The sequence below is a fragment of the Anabas testudineus genome, chromosome 21, assembly GCF_900324465.2.
Source record: "Anabas testudineus chromosome 21, fAnaTes1.2, whole genome shotgun sequence".
NCBI classification, from domain to species: domain Eukaryota; kingdom Metazoa; phylum Chordata; class Actinopteri; order Anabantiformes; family Anabantidae; genus Anabas; species Anabas testudineus.
In genome coordinates, this window is record NC_046629.1 from 10916850 (window position 1) to 10935555 (window position 18706).

Consider the following 18706-nt stretch of genomic DNA (forward strand, 5'->3'; position numbering starts at 1 on the left):
ATCTCTTCTTTCATCTCTCACTTCTTTGTTTCCATCCACCAGGTTTATTCCTTAGCTGAATTAATGGGGCAGGCAGCTACTGCACGGGGAGATAATGTTGTCATTACACTATTGGATTCACATAAGAAAGCTCATTCGAATGCTAATTCCTCATGTTCATGTCCTCATAGCTGCACCTTTCTCTTTTCTTTAGCAACTTCTGTATTACCTGCTCGTCCTTATTCTCTGCACAATAGAAAACATGAATGAATGCATGAATAGAAAACCCAATCTATAACAATGGGAGGTCTCTCAAAGAAGCACACTGTATATTTGACACTGTGGAGTTGAAAGCAGCAGGATAATCCTCACCAGAAACCTACATTTATTTAGAATAAACTACTCTTTGAATACCACGGAAACACCATTGACTTGTTTTCAAAAATCTGACTGAAAAACCACTGTTAAAAAAATACAATAACCAAATACCTGGAAAAGGTCAATACAAATATTTATTTATTTTATTTTTTACAAATGTGACTTTGACACAGCTGCTGTGCTTTTACACGTTCTGTTGTATAAAAGAAGACGACAAAGGACTCATGACTTGTCTGCTGCATGACATTTGGGAAAGCAATCTCTTTTATCTTCATTATGTTCCCTTTCTTTCTCTTTTCCTCTCTCGCTGACACACTCACACACACACAACACACACAGAAACACATTTAAAAATGGATACTGAGTTGATCCTAATACGTATAACTGAGGCACATGTGTAGTCAAGAAGTATTTACAACCATCACACTCAAAAACTCCTAACAGAACTACACCGTCAGTGACCACAGTAACACTTGTAAATATGAAATGTACGTACATACCATTCACATTAAGATGATTTAAAAATACATATAAAATATTTGTACAAATTAAGAAGATTGATTGATGTTCAGGGCAGAGTTTCTATTCCAGTAGTGGTCGATAGGTGGCAGGAGTGTGACACTCAGGTGCCCACAGGAGCAATACTGACAGCAGAAATACTGACGCTGGGTTTATTAATTTTAAGTTGGTTGAATTTACACAAAATTATAGATTTCTAACACTGAGTTAAGTGCCCATTAAATTTAGACAGGGATTCGATGTCTGAGAAGCAGTCAAATGTTTTGAAACAACGCCTGAAATCTGAGTTTCATTACTCTTATGTGTTGTGCTTTTTCTTATGAAGCTGAAAAGAGTAGCTGTCAGGATTTATGTTATACGGAGGGGCTCTGTAATGATACACCTTCTTCTTGGTGAATTCAAAAACAAAATCAGGGTCATTCTGAAATTCAACAGCACAAAGGTTAATATGACATATATAAAAATGTCAACCACAAGAACCTCATACTGTCCAAATACTAAGTGTTTCTATTAGCCTACAAAAAGATCAGTGTACACTGCACACACTTAACTCTACAAACGCAAACATAATGAGTAGTCAGAAATGTTTGTTTACAATCTCTTGGCGACACAACTCCGTTGTCCTATGGTTGGCATTCAGTTCGAGAGACTCCATTTACTAACGTGTCTTCGGATATTTACAGTGCAGTTATCTCCACAAATACAGCCCAAACAGACAAGGTAAAAAAATATTAAAGTAAATAAAAAAACAATTAATCAAAGCATTATTTTGGTATAAAAGTGTGGCAGGTTAAAGCATATTCACATATAAATACTGTACACGCATCTGTAATGCAGGACAGATAAATAATCATTTAACTAAGACTGAAAAAGAGTTTGTTTGAAAAGGGTTTAGTTTATATCGCATGTCCTTGTCGAAAAGCAAAAGAGAAAGGGGTACAGGTTGAGTGTATTCTGCACTCATCAACACACAATCTTGCATCTTGAATCACACACACTCATCCTAAATCATGAACTCACCCATTGCAGGCACACACTGGTGCATGCAAACAAAGGAAACATTTGCGAAGTTCATCCGAAGTGCATAGAGGAAAAACCTGAACTGTGCTCTGCAAATGTCAGGGTCGACAAATCCAAGCATATTCCCTCCTGTTTGCTGTCTTTTTAATCATCTTTCATATCTCCCAGAACCGTTCACAAGGACACAAAAGATACTCTATGTGGGAAAAATACATAAACATGAGTACAAAAAACAGTACAAAAAGTTATTTTAAAAAAAATCAGGTAACCGTAACAGTCCTGTAAGTCCAGATCAGCAGCACCAGCACAATGGCTCTGTTAAACTGAGGTTTCTGATTGGAGTAGCAGTATAAACTTATGAGACTTGGGGTCGATGTACTCTTCAGTCAGTCGGATATAAGGAATGCTCTTCACAGTGACAGCCAAGCTAAAGTCAAGACACCTCAGCAGGAACTCTGTCCCATCCTTTACACCACTGGTGACAGAAGCCTCACTGACCAAAGTCCACTGATCAGCCATCCAGCGTTCAGGGCCGTACTGCAGGGTGGGACCAGGGGCCAGGTAGGCCTCAAGGAAGGCCTGCATACAAAGAAACCCATAATACTCCACTAGTTTCCAAGATATAATTATTTTTAAATTACAACTTGGAGTTGTCTTATTTCCATATTTTTTGGAACTATTTCTAAATGCAAAATGATTTGTTTTATCTGTTATATTAAATTGTTAAGATCTGGGACTATGGCAGCAAATGCCTCACTTTAAACGCTTAATTCCTGATACTAACATAATCATCAAAACTGTGACAATAAGAAATAATTTAAGATTCTAAATGTAAACACTGTCTATTATGGTTTGAAGTAATAATTACATCTAATCCTTTCCAATTTGAGGTTCAAAGCCAAACTCACCTTAGGGCTCATGTTATTGACAAGGCAGAAAGCGAGGTGCTTCTGGATGCTCTCCATGCTGTGGCAGTGCTGCCTCCTGGTGGTGCGGAGGTACTTCTGCAGGGCACGTGCCATAGAGGGAAATATGGCCAGAGCTGCCTCGCGCACATCCATAATGTCTGAGGGGGTTGCACGCTCATCCTCTTTCTTCATCCGCCGTACATGAGTGAAGGCCTCCTCTACAGCCACCACCAGCCTGACAGTGAGGCAACAAAAGCACAGCAGTTAGCCCACTGACATCTTGTGTGAGGGATGTTCTTTCTGTTTCTCACTTGCACATAAAAAAAACTTTTTTTCCTGGTGTTTTAAACCAACCTTAAGACAAAACAAGACACACATTCATGTGCTGCTGTAACATTTATGTTTATATTAACGTGCTAATTTCAGATTTGTGTTATGGTTCCCATAAGTCACCTGGCTCGACGTTTGCGGACCCTTCTCTCGTAGTCAGCCTCTTCGTAATACAGCTCACTGTGGGCACTGTCTTTGCGTTTGGCAGCAGCTGTAACCATCGCCCGTGACTGATTCCCATTACCAGGCTGAGCCCCCGCTGTGCTCCCTGGAGCTGCACCAAAAAGAGAGGATAGGGGCAATTTGGTTATAGCAGTCTGCGCTGGGGGAAGTGGTCCCTGACCCCAGACTCTGATTAATGGGCTATGTCTCAATCTGAATAGAAGAGGGAATAGGTCACATAGGAGGACAGTTCAGATCTTACACATCACTAGAGGTATAAAACAACTGCAAATCAACCTGCTTGGTCAGTCTTGATCCCATTGTATACATCAGGGACGTATGAGACAGATTTGAGGACTCTCCTTGTTAATCTGTGTAACTTATCTGGGGCATCCTGCCAGATCACACGTTTCAGTCACAGAGAATGATAATTATAGCACCAAGAAAAGAGGCAACTTCCACTGGTAGCATCCACATTTCTCCACAGACAGTCTCATGAAGAAACCTTTGCATTGAGAGGTGGGGGTAGATTAACTATTCATCATTTTACACTTCAAAGGCCATGGTTGTTGTCTGATCTGTGAATTTACTGGTTCACAGATCGTACCATTAAGCTAATGGAGCTTGTACAGCAATATATTAGAATTCCTGGGGTATCATTGTGGGGGAGTAAGATCTGGTCCATATTCATGAAGATCAGCGCAGTTTTGGGGGGGATATAGCGAGTAAACCCTGCAGGTCAGGTAAGGACATAAATCATTAATGATTCCATCAGCATATACGTGTTTAGGTGTGGATGTGTGCAGGTGAGACAGAGGCAGTGTGGGTGTAGTAATAGTGTATACTGCAGAGAGACTGCCATCAAATCATTTTCACAGGCAGCATTGTAAATATTTAGCACTGAAAAGATGGGTAAACAAAAGCCTTGTTAATTTCCTGCCCTACATAATCATGCTATGAGAAGAGCGACTGTAAATGACCATGAATGAGAAAGAGAGAAAGGGGTGGGGGGTGGTTTAAGTGAGTGAAATAAGAAATAAAGAAAGGGGGGAAGTGAGTGTGCGCAGAGCTGGAGACAGGCGGAGTGGGAAGAAGGAGAAACGTGGAAGTATGTGAGGAATGAGAGATACTCTGATGAATTATTTAAGGCTTGAAATTCCACAGCCCCCCAGAGGCCTTTCCTCTGTACTTTGATAGGGAAGGAGGAGGGGTTGATGGGAAGTACTCTGAGGACACCATATCCCATACTGCATGGCTGCCATAGATCAAACCCACTGTGCTGTCAAGGTGGGGTTTTGACGAGTGGTGAGTGCAGGAACCTTTTTGCAGCAAGACAGGGTGCAACATGAGGACTGGAGTGTTTATATGGGTGCATAGAGACAATACAGTATATTAACATCACACAATACAGTGTGTGTGTGTGTGTAGCATGAGTGCTTTGAGCAGATGCAATATGTACAGTACATTATGTCTCTAGGCTTTAGAGTGCAGTAAAGATGGAATGAAGTGAACCATGAAATGAGCAGATTCCCGTTAGAAAGTGCTTTGTAGAGTGATGATGTCCACAAGATATGTAAAAAAAAAAAAAACAGGACTGACCGAACAACTGCATCAAACCACTCAGCTTCTTTCACTCCAGTAAAAAAAAAAGATAATTTAACAATTACAGGACACACTGTCACAATGCAGCAGCCTCTGGCAGTGTAGCAGCAGAGTGTGTGTGTGGGGTCTTAATGTGGGAGGGCAGTCAGGCTCAGGACAGTTTCCATGGACAAACAAATTTACTAAAATTGTCCTGCTGCATTTTCTCAACAGATCACTTTGTTCTTTTCCAAAACACTATTAACAAACCACAAGATATGAACCACGTTTGGCCTAATTTTGTCACTGGCACCATAACAAGGCTCTTTAGTCGGACGTAACCTGCATGAACAGTAGCACTGCTAACAGTTTAGTCAGTCTTAATCTTTGTGAAACAGACTATCTTGCATTAGAGTAATTATTGACACACATCAGGCTAAACTATTATTGTGAAACTGGCTCCTTGAAAACAACAAAAACACTAAGAGGCAAATCTACTAAGATGTTAAATAATATGGGAGGGAATTAACTGGCACAGATGAGGAAACTAACCATCTACGTTGTAGACCTTTAACCCAGCCAGGTGTTTGGCAGCCCTCTGCTTCGAGGCAGAAAGAAGTGCTGGGTTATGGAGTGGAAAATCTCTGTAGTAATATTCCAAAATGGACAGAGCAGCCCTCTGAATGCTGTGTAAGACGAGAGAGAGAGAGAGATACAAGATAAAAACTCAAAGACTGCAAGAATACAATTTACATTACAGCTGACTAACATGTTAAAAAATGCTCTTTAATCCATTGAACATGAGTTTTTGAACAAACACAAGAGTTTCCCTGTTGGTTCTGCTGTTCTCTGCCTGGTCAAGTTATTCACATGTTACTTTAAGTAGAAGTACTCCACCAATTTATTTTGCACTGCTTTAACACATATTTAACATCTATACAGTCGAACCAGAGATGCTGTTTTTTTCAATCTTAACTTCCTGTTTATTTATTTATTTATTTTCCCCCCCCATAAAACAAAAACACCTCTAAATCACACCCAGAAGAAGACTGAACATTTGAACTCCATTAGGTTTTTAGCTGCATTGCTCAGACCTTATCTAATTACCAACTGATGTCTCCTTGTCCTTAGTCACAAGCATGTCCAGACCAGATACAAAGCAAGACTACAACTTTCTCATCCATCCCCCCAGACTCTTAGAATAGCCCATCCTGGGCCAACTAGATGAGGAGACTGATATGTAACTCAATTACTGTCTGTGGCGGTCTTCACTGTGGACAGGGGCCTCCAATTACATAGTAGAATGTAATTAATCTGTGCAGCTGTGTGTATCTCAATGTGCACTGCACAGAAAGGTAATATTCACATGTAAAATGGTAAATGCTAATTTTAATTATCATCAGTTTTCAAGTGTTTGCTTAGGAACTGCATACAGGTTATGTATCTGGACAAAGTCAGTATAGTCCATGGACATGCATACCTGAGCTGTCCTATGTTGTAGTGACGTGTTTCTCCATCTGTGGAGCGAATAACACACATGCTGTAGCAGGGCTGAATTTGTCGGAGCTCCAGCAGCACTACAGCCAGGTAATGGACAAATAGCTGAGAGTCCACGAGGGACACAGCAAACTGGACGATACCATGGTAGTCCTCATCCTGCTCAGACCATATCACAATTATAATCAAAACATGATGATGACAGATGAAAAAAGTTATTTATTTTATTTAACTCAGGAAAGACCCACCTGAGCATCTAGGATCCGGACCCCATAGAAGAGCCAATAAGACATGGTGAGCAGGAGTGTAAGTGTGATGAGGAAGGCACGGTACACACACACTCTGGGCAGGCTGGCTCGGCCCGGTCGGAGAAACAAGGCCCAAATTGCCACCAGGAGAATGAGGAGTTTGAAGGAGATGGAGAGGAAGAGACCTTCACAGGCGGCACCGCAAGTCTCCAACCTGTCTGGCCACATCACTGCTGGAAGAAGCAAAAAGACCAGTGGTGTGGCCAGGACCAGCAGCCCCACACACAAGCCCACAGCCAGGGGAAGATAGCGGCGAAAGCCGACGGTCCGGTCCTGTATTCCCTTCCCCAGACCAACCACCTCCTCCTGGGAAACACTCAGCTCTGAGGTGCCTGTCACTGCAGTGGTGGTTTCTCCCCAGTTATCATCCTGAGAGGGGAAATGGAAAGGTGCATTAGCCTGGCATCACTACTCTTTTCTTTTTTTTTTTTTTTACTTTATTTTCTATATTTAATTGTCTGAATTAACCTTGATACCTTCAGATCTTACTTAGGTATAAAAGGAACCTTTAAGCTTGATAGAAATAGGGATTTGATTTATATGGGAAAAATAGCAATGGCGAAATATTCATCTGAATCACTCAGACAACAGTGCTTAAATGTTCTTGTTCTTTGCAGATGAAATCACCACAGATTTAATGCATAATGCACAAATCAAATTTTTCAAGCTACTTAGAGATGTTTTATTTACTCAGAGTTTTGCCTCATTATAACAAGCCTTCAAAGTCTTGAAGTAATACAGGATGACAGGACGGGACGTGCACTTTGGGAAGATGCACAGGCAAAGGTACCCTCCCCGCACACACACACACACACATAGACACAATGAATAACAACAAAAAAAGCCATCATTGCAAATTAGAGTCACATTTTTTTCTTCCTCGCCAGCAGGGTCATTTTAAACATAAATCTTCCAAACAAAAAAGACACAGGGAGAATAAATTAATGCTAAATCTGTTACTTTTTGTGTGCTTGTCATTAATTCATGCAATTAGCTATTCATTGTCCCCTAGAGTGTCGCTGCATTGTATATCATTCCAATTTCAACCAATCGCAGGAGCAGCATCTGCAGAGGACGAGAGGCGATAGAAAAATGACAGGCTGAACAAATAAGCCTTAATGGCTTCACACACGTGTGCACACAGGCTGTGAGTAAATAAGACGGGGAAAAGACACATTAACTGTCACCTAACTGGGAGATGTTTATCCCACTGTCAACTGTGTCATTCCAGGTTGTTTGGAAGTTTGCAGAAACAAATTAAGTGAAGCGTGGTGCTATTTGGGAAATGTGAAATATGGAACCAAAACTCGCAATAAGGAAACTCCAACCTAAATATGAAGTCTGACCTCCATTTTTGTTCACAGCTAATTAACTCAGCTGCGCTGGAGGAGCAGATGCCGAGAGGAGTCGGAAGATGAATGAGCATGAGAAGGGTGGTAGGAGGGAAAGTGGGAGAGGAGATGGCGACAGTTAAGGTGTAAAATAGCGGAGGAACAGCAGGGTAGGGGAGCTGGGAGGTGGGTGTGTGAGGTATCTGTTTAAGTGTGTGTGAAGCCAGAAGCAGACTCTAAGCTGATGTTTTTGTCACTCCAAATCTCAGTAAATCTGCAAATGTTTGCCTTGTCTCTCCTCAGGATAAAGTCAAGCTCAATGGCAAAATAGGTTTTTCATATGATCTTTTTCCTTCATTTTGTCATTTTAAACATCAACAAAGCCAATCACCTAACACAGGTGTGATTTATGAGCCACGATGATACTGGTATTTCATGTTTATTGTATTTTTTGACTACAAAATCAAAACAAGAGACATTGGAGCCAACAGGGAACAGCTTGACAACTCTAAGGCTTACTGGTGGTTGCAGCTTCATATTGACCAGACAGATACAGAGATTTAGACTAGACTGAGCCGACACTCCTCGCCAGATGTTTTCCTCTGATTCTCTACATTTGGGATGCAACATCTTAACATTTCATTCCCCATACCAATCTCTCCGCCAAGGTGTTTTTTCACAGACAAGCTTCCATGCTAATGTCTCATTTAGTGAAGAAAACAGTGTACTGTGGGCTGAGCTAATACAGTCATTAAGTCTCAGTGGATTAATCAGGAAGATTAATGCTACACTAATCAGGGCTGATCTCTATATACAGTAAATTGAGAAGCGAGTAACTGAAAGAGAATGAAACAGTAAGTGTTACAGGAGCGGCATGGTTCTGGCTGCTTGCTTGGCAGCCTTTTCATTTGGCACAGGGTGAATGTGGATTATGTTTGGGCCTGTTCTACCATCACAAAGCACAACACAACAACATACTGATTAACAGAGCTCGCAGAGACTCACACATATACACAGCAAACAGTCTGCCAGCTACAAAACACAATGGCTCATCCCCACTGGTCTGTGTAGAGGTTAAAATGACTTTAATTTGCTGGTTTGTTTTTTTGGTGTTGATGAACATATAGTGTTTATTTATGATGCCTTGCAGGTTTCCTTCAGTATACTCGTTTTTAATTAGGCGGTTATTTTTTTTTTTTTTACAACAAAGTAGCTGTGGGTTTGTTAATAAAAAGAAGGTATCTGTTCTTCTCTTCACTAAACAAATATATAAAATAAGAATATGTGCTTCTTACCATATGCTTTTTGTGTTGCCAGAACTAACATTGTGACAAAATTGAAACTGCTGCCTTCCGGCACAAAGTCACAGCGTCTAAGTGTATCAAAACAGCACGGGCAGTTTCAGTAACAGATTTGGTCTCGCTATGACTCACTCACACACAAACACATGCACAGAAGCCGTGGTCCAAGACCGTATCCTTATGCCATAGGCATGCGTGTAAACATGGAGGATTATTCATATCAGCTTTCCACAATGTGCCGTTTGGCTGGATGCTAAGGCTAATCTCGGTCTGTGAGAATGTCTCTCTGCACTTGAGCCTGTTGGTGCTGGTGATGGTGTTATAGCGGCATTGCCATCAAACTGAACTGCTCCAAAAAAACACTGGCTGGAGTGGACTTTAGTAATGGTGGTGATGGTAATAGTGGTGTTGATGTGCTATTTGGACACGTTTGTCTGGAGGGCTAATGCGATACAATGGCAGATTACCTTACACCGCCAACAATAGATGGAAGCTTCAAACTGACAATCACATGACAGCAAGGAATGTGGCTGCCGAGCCAAGAAACAGATGCTGAGCCGAGATGAGCAAAATAGGTCAGAGCTCCCAGAAATGGTCAGTCTCACCGAAGACAAGTAAATCCTAATGCCATTAAATGATACTATCAGTTCAGAGAAGTGCACGTTTCGCAGTGACACACACACTTTTTCCTCTTTTTCTCATATGCACAAACCAACAGTCCACATAGATTGGAAAAAAATGCTCTTTTACAATAGACTTCAAGTAGGTCAGAAAGCCTGTGATGGTAGCCTAAGGCAGAATTATCTCTAAAGAATATCTATCACTCTTTTTTCTGAACCTTTCTGCTTTTCACTTAGCTTGCTATGAGATAGCATGAGCTGCTCCATACTATTCTCATATCCGTGCATTAAATATGAAGCTGGATCCAGTGAAATCCATCCAGTCGGGTTCTGTGTAAAGCTACAGAAAAATACATACAAGAACCACTAAAACTCACTAATTAACACATTCTGATTCCCTCTGTTTCCAATCTTTGAGCTGTCACTCTCTCTCAGACAGGTAAGAGAGAGGTATTGATCTTCTATCTCATCTACCTGTTAGAAGGTGGTGTCTCTTTAAACAAGGTCAAAACAGCTGACTTCATCTTTAATTCCCATACAAGTGCATATGCACTGTGTTTTTGAAGAGCATTATTACAGCATTGTGAGGCCCTGTGTCTGCTTAAAACATATCACACTAAGATTATAGCTTCATGGGATGAAGCTGCTCTGCTTTCAAAGCTATGACAGTATCCAGTATAGAAATCCATCCAGGCCTACTGTATAAGAGGGATGCTTTGTTATTACGTGTTAGGCGCTGTGGCAATGGGCATTCAGCTGTGTGAGGGCAAATTTATAGGTTCATGGTGCAGAGTTTACAGCTGGGCTACTGGGCCTTTTCTTTTCTGTACATGTTATCACTGCAAACCCTTTTTTGAAAACATGTGTTTCTCAAAAACATTAATTCATTCAAGGCTCTTCCCCTTTTTGTCCAATTCCTCTCAATTCCCTACCTGGGCTTCATCTCCATGATCTGCTGCTGGTGTGGGTTCTCCAGGCAGTGGCTCTCCATTGTGAACAGGTGATTCCTGGGATGGTGTGTCAGGGGGGTTGATGACTACAGACCGCTCAGAGCGACTGCTGTCTTTACTGCTGCTGGCTTTGTGCCGCTCACGGCTCCGATCCCTAGAAAATAAGCACGTGAACAGATTCACAGTGAACGTCCATACAGGATAGTACAATATAAATACAGACATATAGACAAAACATGCTTATTAGTTCACGTGGAGGTTACTTTCTTGATTTGTTGTTTCGTCCATAAAATGTTGATAAAAAGATAAAAATGCCTTTGTCAGAGCCTAATTTGAATCCGTCTGCCCCTGTAATTAATATTTGTTAATATTTTATTAGCAAAATATAATAATAACAAATATGAACAACAAAAATAATGTAGTTAGTTGGAGTTCAACATGACCCAAAGCGGGTGGATAGGGAGACATATTAATATTTCAGCCGGCAATAACAGAAGTGAGGAATAAACAGGAATCAAGCGCTTCTTTCATTTACAGAATAGACACAGTCAATCACTGAAATAGATTAGAACTACTCAGCTTTGACGCCCCTAATCCTCGAGTTCTGTCTGTTTCAATCTCTTGCTTATTCCCACTCTGTCTCTCTCTAAGTCTCTCATCTCATTTATTTGGCTTCAACTAACATGTGGTCTGCCCAAACTGAAGGCAAACACAACAAGCTCAATATGTGCAGAAATAAATTCCAGTAAAAAATACTGTAGCGAGGGCCAGAGTGTGAGATGCAACATGTGATCCAACAAAAAGAAATTGGTGTCATGGGAAGGGGGAGGTGGAGAGATACAGTGGAGAAGGAGTCAGATGAAACGCAGAAAGACAGGAGACATACCCATGTCGGTTTGATCTTCCAGAGCGGCTGGAGTGGTAGGAGTAGCCCGAGTGGGTCGACTCAGTGTCCATTCCAACGCAGTTCAGAGGCGGCGAATGGCCAGGGGGATGAGAAGAGACTCGTTGTGTGACAAAGAGGGGAACTTAGCAGCAGTACTCAGGAGGAGGAAAAGGTTGCTATAGAGACAGGCCTCAGGAATCCACGGTAACTGACTACGACCCCAGAGCACCGCTTTAGTAGCCACATTGACCTGAGAGATGGGGAGATCCAGCATTAGATATACGGTATTAGCGAGGCTACAGGCCTTTTTTATGGTTCTTACAATCCAATGCATTTTTAGGGGGAACAAAATATCAAGTTATCAGCATTTTTTTTAATTGAAGAGAACTGCTTTGCACTATAGAATTTGTAGGGATGCATGTTGTTTGTTGTGCATGCATTTACAAGAAAGCATCATTTGTAAATGAATGATTTCTCCCTTTTCTTACCTGAATGTAACTGTTTTCATTGTGAAGCTTTTTCCTTTCTGTCTCTCAGTGAAGTGTTTTTTTCTGTCTTAAATCAGCTATTTTTGTCAAGTCTTGTAAATTAATGATGCATCTCAGTAGACTGCCTTTTTAAATATATACCATGTGTTTATGAGGTTGAAGAGAACCTGCCTCACTCATATTCAGAGCCTTAACATGTGCAGTGTGATATAGGCAGCAAGCTGGTTTTATTGCGCTTCACCATGCATGACCATTCATTTAGACCTCCATCTACATCCTGTCTGTTTCCCAGCTGTTGTCCTGACAACCACCTGCCAATCACCAGCTGCAGCTCAGTCTCATTTTACTAACTGGGATTATTCTCCCTCTTGTCATTTTCAGGCGACTTGTTATCTTTGTGGCCAATGGTGCATATAAAAACTAAAATAGCTCATTCAGCGTTATTAGGATGTGAATCTGCACAGATGCACGGAGATCATGCTCTGAAAATGATCGTAAGAAGATGACGCTGCAATGTAGCTGATTTCCATTAGGTTGAAATGGCATTAAATGTGTTTTTCTTCCATTACCTGTCATGGGAAATGTGGCTGGATCCACCGAAGATTTTCCATTAAGGATAGTCAAACAATACATATAAATGAGGTATTAACATTCCAGCTCTCTCTGGAATTATTACAGTATATCAGGGAAATGCCAGAATTTGTACTTATTACTTGGTACAGAACTGCACAGTGGTCACCCAGCTGTAAAATTATGCTGTGGTAACAAGAAGTGCAGTTTCTCTAAGAGTGAATGTGAAATCATTCTCCATTGATGCACCTGCTTGTGCGAATAAAAGCTGGGGAACACAGAGCTGTATATACAGGACTTCAATGAATAATGCACTTAAACATACTAGATTTACCACTCGCAGAGTCGGAGCTAATGCTGCAGCATCACATTTTAAATACAAACCTGAGTTTTGACGACCGGCGGTCAAATGTTTCATCCCTAACCCACATCTGGAGCGTCCACTGTTGCCTTGGCAACACTGGAGGCAGGAGGCCCCGTCTAACAGGAATAATCAATCATCCCTGCTGAGAGTAAATTTGTGTGATACACTTACGTGTGTGTGAGTGAGGGTATGGGGGTTGGCACAGCATGAGGGCATAAAGAAAGCAAACAATGACTTCTTATCACACCCAGCATCCATATGGTTAAATGAATCAGCCTATGATTTGAATAAAAGCTGTTAACCCCCTGGGTGCTGATCTCTGAGCACGTGGCAGTGGTATGTGGGCCAAGATGATCACTCCGAGAAGCCACTCAACCAGGAGACAAGCATGAAGAGGCATAGTGAACCAGGCCATGTAGAAAATCGCAGCCACAGGGTAAGAAAAACTATCAGTTACAAACCAATGGATAACTATGAATAAAGCATGTAGGGATAACAATGTGAGTCAGAGGCGGGCGGCTGCCTGTTTGAGTTGATCCATCAAAAAAATTCAGTAGTTCTCTGTGACGGAGTCTGTGTAGAAATGATATTCTCTGGTGAAGCGTAATGGCATCACTGTAAATGGTTCTGCTTGGCTGCACCAAGAAGAGATTCACAAGGGCAGAAAGTGACACTAATGTAAAACAAACACTCATTAATGTGTTTGTTTAGCGGATTCAGGCTGTTGCCCAGTGGGACCTACTGTAAATTCACATGGTCACACTCCAAGGTACAGGTTCGCGTGGCATTACAGATTCATTTTTTTTGTTCTATAAAGACATTATAACACACTATTACAACAAATACTGTATATGTAGGTCTCCATAGGAAGACATTCAAAATCTGCCAGCATTTTCTCTACTAATCCAACTCATTGATTAGCAATAAAACTGACATTGTGGGATTCTTTGTGGCCATCAAACTGGGAAGACAGAGAGAGGTGTAGAATTGGAGATACTGTTATAGTGTGATGCAGAGTTGGCACCCTAAATGGCACAGATCAGTCTCATAGCTCATGTAGAGAGCATGCTGAGGCCTGGTTACCATGGCATCTGTGCCCTCCCTCACACCCATTAGCTCATGTGCCTTCCTTCCTTCATATGTGCCCTGCCCTAGTGGCATTATGCCATAATCTGCCAGATGCAGCAGCTGGTAGTCTGCTGTGTTATTTCCCTTCACAGTTGTATCACAATCTAAAAGCAATCTGCAAACTCCAAAAGTCCCATCTTTTCCACAAAATATATAATTGAAGGCTGCAATATTAATTAAATTAAAGGCGATATTCTTAATTATCTGATTAACCCTTTGGTCTGAACATCAGCCGACTGTCTAGTGCTTTACTGTAATAAAACACATTGTTTAAAAAGTGGCAAGTAAAACAAAAGAAGCAGACACACACATAAGAGTAACAGAGTCCGTTAAGCTCAGTAAAACCTCTTTGAAAACCAACAAAGGGTGACACAGTATGTGCCGCTATTATTTATAGTGATACGAACCTCCAGTGCCTCCATGGACTAATCCAGAGCAACAGCTGCTGATTAACATATTCTACTACTGCAGATTGACTGAAATCTCACAAACTGAGGTAAAGAAATGTGAAACCTCCATGGAAACAGCCTCTCTTTTTCCTAATTTATTGACCTCACCTCTAGGATATGTGATGCAATTGTGAACATGTTTCTGTCTATTTTCCTTTCATTGTTGATCTGACACGCTGCCATGTAATTCTTGGCACATGCATATATGTTAGGTATGCACAAAGAGCATACCTATGACCTCTGAGTGACAGGATAGAGACTGGACCACTCCCCCACCCCCTGCTCTTTCACACTCGCCCACAGACACACACAGTCACTGAGTAAAATGAGAAAGTTAAGACCTGACACAGTTCTCTGGAATGCAAACTTAGTCCCCCTCTGATCCGCTCATGTGAAACTAAATAAAAATACAGGGAGAGGGGTTGAGGTTGTGCAGGGGGAGGCTTGTAAAAGAGATAACCCAGTGCATTCCTACTTTAAGAGCAGTGCTTTAGTGTATGTAAGCACACTCCTGGACAATGCTCTACTATGCATCATGCTTTACACAGTGCTATCTAAGCTGTGCAGGAACCTAATGCTCCTGTGTAGCCTAGAGGAAGCTGAAAGGTAGCTCCATTTCTCATCACACTGACACACTGCCCTGCCTGCCAGAAAACAGCCTTCAAAAGAGAACAATGGCCCAAGCATTCCCAGCACCACTTTCTTTTGATCATTAATGGCAAGAATAGCTTGCAGGGAATGACTCATCTGTTTAAGAAATTCCCATACCTCAGTGGCCTTCAACCTTTCTTCACAGCACCTCTCAGCGCTGCTCAATAATACATGGCTGTCGGTGCTACAGTTTCACTGCAGCATCATGACTCTGGGATACTGAGAAAATAAAAAAATAAAAAAATAAATAAAATGCCACCGAAGGTGTTGGAGGACACACGTGAAGTGGCTTCAGTGGTAGTAACAGCTGTGCACAGTGTGCTTTCCAGACAGCTGCTGGTGATGGCGACACAGATAATCAACCTGCAGCAGCAGCAGCAGCAGCAGCCTGATCCGAAACGCCCCAAACAATATAGGCTGCAGGATCTGAGAGCAAAGGATGCGATGTTACTTTTCGATCAGACATACAATAAAATCTCCTTTTACTGTCACTCTGAGCCCCAATAACCACAGCAGGTCCTAAAAGCTACACTATCACCTCAAATTACGCATGCGTTATGCAGATTCAGTCTATTTATTCATCCTTAAAATGGGTGTTTAAATAAAACGCAAAGCTCCGAGGTCAGCCCACAGAGGAGATACACAGGTGAGGAGGACAACAACAGACCAAAGGCTGCATCTGTCTGCTTTAAAGGAAACCATTTTCCCACGGCGACAGCATTGAACTTCAGCAGCACCTATGTGAGGCTGTGTCAGGCTCGTGTAAGGATACAGCCACATGACTGAGATTATCAGCCTGTCAAACCAACCTTTCTTTCCTCTCAGACGTGTGTCCTATTCCTTCAGTTGCGTCTCGGTGTGGATCCGTCGTCGCCGTCGTCTCCGAGCCTGCGCCCGCACTGCTGCTGCTGCTGCTGCTGCTGCTGGGAGGCGCGTCTGCACCGCACTGAGAGACTGCTCCCTCACACAAGCCTGGCCATTGTGGTTGGCAGGACCAGAAAGGGGAGAGGGAGGCAGCATGGAGGTACAAGACACATTTAAAGAGCTCTCAGATGATTATTTGCAGCTGGAGCCCACAAGAGGTCGTGCTTTACGTGTGTTTGAGGACTGCTCCTACTCCTCCTGAGGGGATAGATGCTGATAAAGCAATTATTTTGGAAACAGACATCTGAAATAAACATTTGTCAACATTTCGCATATTGGATTTTTATTAAAGGAGATGAAGTAGATTTAAAATCTCATCACATACTTGTAAAAAAGTACCATGCATGTTGGGAAACGGTGGCTATGAGGCCTGTGCAGGTTCTGCATAAACCCATGATCTTGAGGTTCCTGTCTTGAAAAGAGTACAGGGTTCCTGTGCCGCAGCCGACCTTTATTATTTCAGCTAATATTGTGCTCAGACGATCCACATTCCTAAGTTATTGTGTGTAATCATTTTACCACACACACAATACAGCAGCACAGTACCCCACCTTTCAGGTGGGGTTAATAAGGGCCAAACAGTTCATTTTCAGCAAAGAGCACCTGCATATGATTACTGTGATTACTCAGCTGATTAGTATCATCCCAGAAATATAATTTCTATGATTTCTATAATTTCTGGAACCTTTGGTCTCATAACTACTGTGAGACATTAAAATACACAGGAAATATTCTTAGATCTGTCTTTGATTTTTGGACTTGTGGAAGCTGCACAGGAGGTGGTTTGGGACATGAATCTGCTCCAACTAGAGAATAGAGAAAAAAATGTAAAGGAAAATATCCACATTTCACTGGTATTCACTGCAGCTAAGAAATGATGCATTTAAATGTACATTCTGCTGACTTTGAAATCTGAACATCTCTGCAAACTCGTATGTTGTGATTGACAAAATGCAATGAAAGGTGTGTTTTCAATGACTCAGGACACACAAAAATATGACAGATATATCTTTCAGTATTGTATTGAACAGCAGATACATATAAATATTTCTTTCAGAATATAGAACTGAGGATATTAAAAAGGGAACACACAAGACATTGTTTGCTTGGCTTTTTTTTTTTTTTTTTTTTTTTTACAGCTGAATTTGCTTTACTGAAACTCCATCAGAGGGCAGTGTTACTCCTTACAAGCACTGACAGGTCTGAAGAATATACATGCAGGAAGTGAAATATTTAGAAAGCTTAATGTCCTGATTAACATCAAATCACAGCTCCAAACCTGTTCAGTTTAATTTAAGGATAAACACCAGGCACTGTGCTGTGGTTCAGAGCTGTATGCAGACTCATAGCTGGACCAGTTTTAGTTGATGAACTTCGACTAAGACTATACCTATAAATAGAATATTACCAATCATCTGGGTCTGGGTTTTATCCCTTTTCCTGCTCCATTTATCTTAAAATCTGACGTTAGGCTTGGCCTCTCCCCATACCTAATGTATGTAGTGAGTAGACCAGTGTGTGTAATGTGCAGGGTGCAGACAAAGGGCTGTCACTCTTGCTGCTGCAGTGGACATGAACAATACCCCAAGCCCCTTGGGCCACATTATACTTCAGAGACTTGCATAAAAGGATGACAGGCAGGCTCTGGCTAATAGAGAGAGAAAGCAAAGGGGAACAAGCAGGAGTTTACATCCACAGCCTGATCTCATGCGATATAAAAGATGTGTTTTGGTTCATGTAGAGAGCCAGAGCAGCGAGTCAAAAGCCAGAGAACAAACTCAGTTGTTCATGGATTTATTTATTATTAAGTATAAAAACATGGGGGTTATGCTAAACATCTGAAAATAGACATTCATGGTGTTGTTATGATATTTCTATTGGTTTATTTTTGACTGATGATAGGAAGATTCGTTCAAGGAAAAATAGTCGGAAATGTAAATGTAGCCCACTAATGCCACCCATCAGTGCACCTATGATAACATTATGCTAAATGGTTTGACAGGTTTTTTTTGTTGCTTCTTGTGCACTTTAACATTACTGTCACATTTGTATGAATGCCCATATGTGTGTGTGCGTGTGTCCCGAGGGGAAGCAGATGGATGGTCATCATATGGTTGCGGTAGTTAGTCTGGAGAAACACCTGCCTCATCCACAGGGAGAGGAACCCCAGCAAATTAGATCTAACACATGTGTCGAAGAGATGGAGCTTTACTTGAATAAAGAAGAGCAAAATGAAAACACAAACATCAAAACGGATATTAAGTTGAAATTAAATAAAGTCTTTCGAATCATGATAGGATAATAACCTCAAAACAATAACAACCAGGGATGAACATGTTCAGGTGTCACAGTTTATTTTCAA

The 18706-nt window shown here is 41.5% G+C and overlaps 1 protein-coding gene across 1 annotated transcript; it reads right to left on the bottom strand.

Moving 5' to 3' along the window:
• Positions 1–490: 490 nt before the first annotated feature.
• On the bottom strand, positions 491–16348 carry LOC113172699 (vang-like protein 1). The gene is made up of 9 exons (XM_026375708.1): positions 16230–16348; positions 11771–12020; positions 10867–11038; positions 6623–7051; positions 6358–6533; positions 5430–5563; positions 3258–3408; positions 2805–3039; positions 491–2475 (listed from the first exon to the last, which is right to left on the bottom strand). The coding sequence occupies exons 2-9, from the start codon at positions 11839–11841 to the stop codon at positions 2215–2217; spliced, it is 1629 nt and encodes a 542-aa protein (XP_026231493.1). The 5' UTR covers positions 11842–12020; positions 16230–16348; the 3' UTR covers positions 491–2214.
• Positions 16349–18706: the final 2358 nt, after the last annotated feature.

Bases quoted from the DNA above. Each gene is read 5' to 3' on its own strand.
- LOC113172699 (XM_026375708.1), bottom strand. From the start codon at position 11,841: ATGGACACTGAGTCGACCCACTCGGGCTACTCCTACCACTCCAGCCGC. The intron at 11,039-11,770 runs GTATGTCTCCTG...CTTATTTTCTAG, and splicing joins GGAAGATCAAACCGACATGG to GGATCGGAGCCGTGAGCGGC. The intron at 3,040-3,257 runs GTGACTTATGGG...CCTCACTGTCAG, and splicing joins GTCCGCAAACGTCGAGCCAG to GCTGGTGGTGGCTGTAGAGG.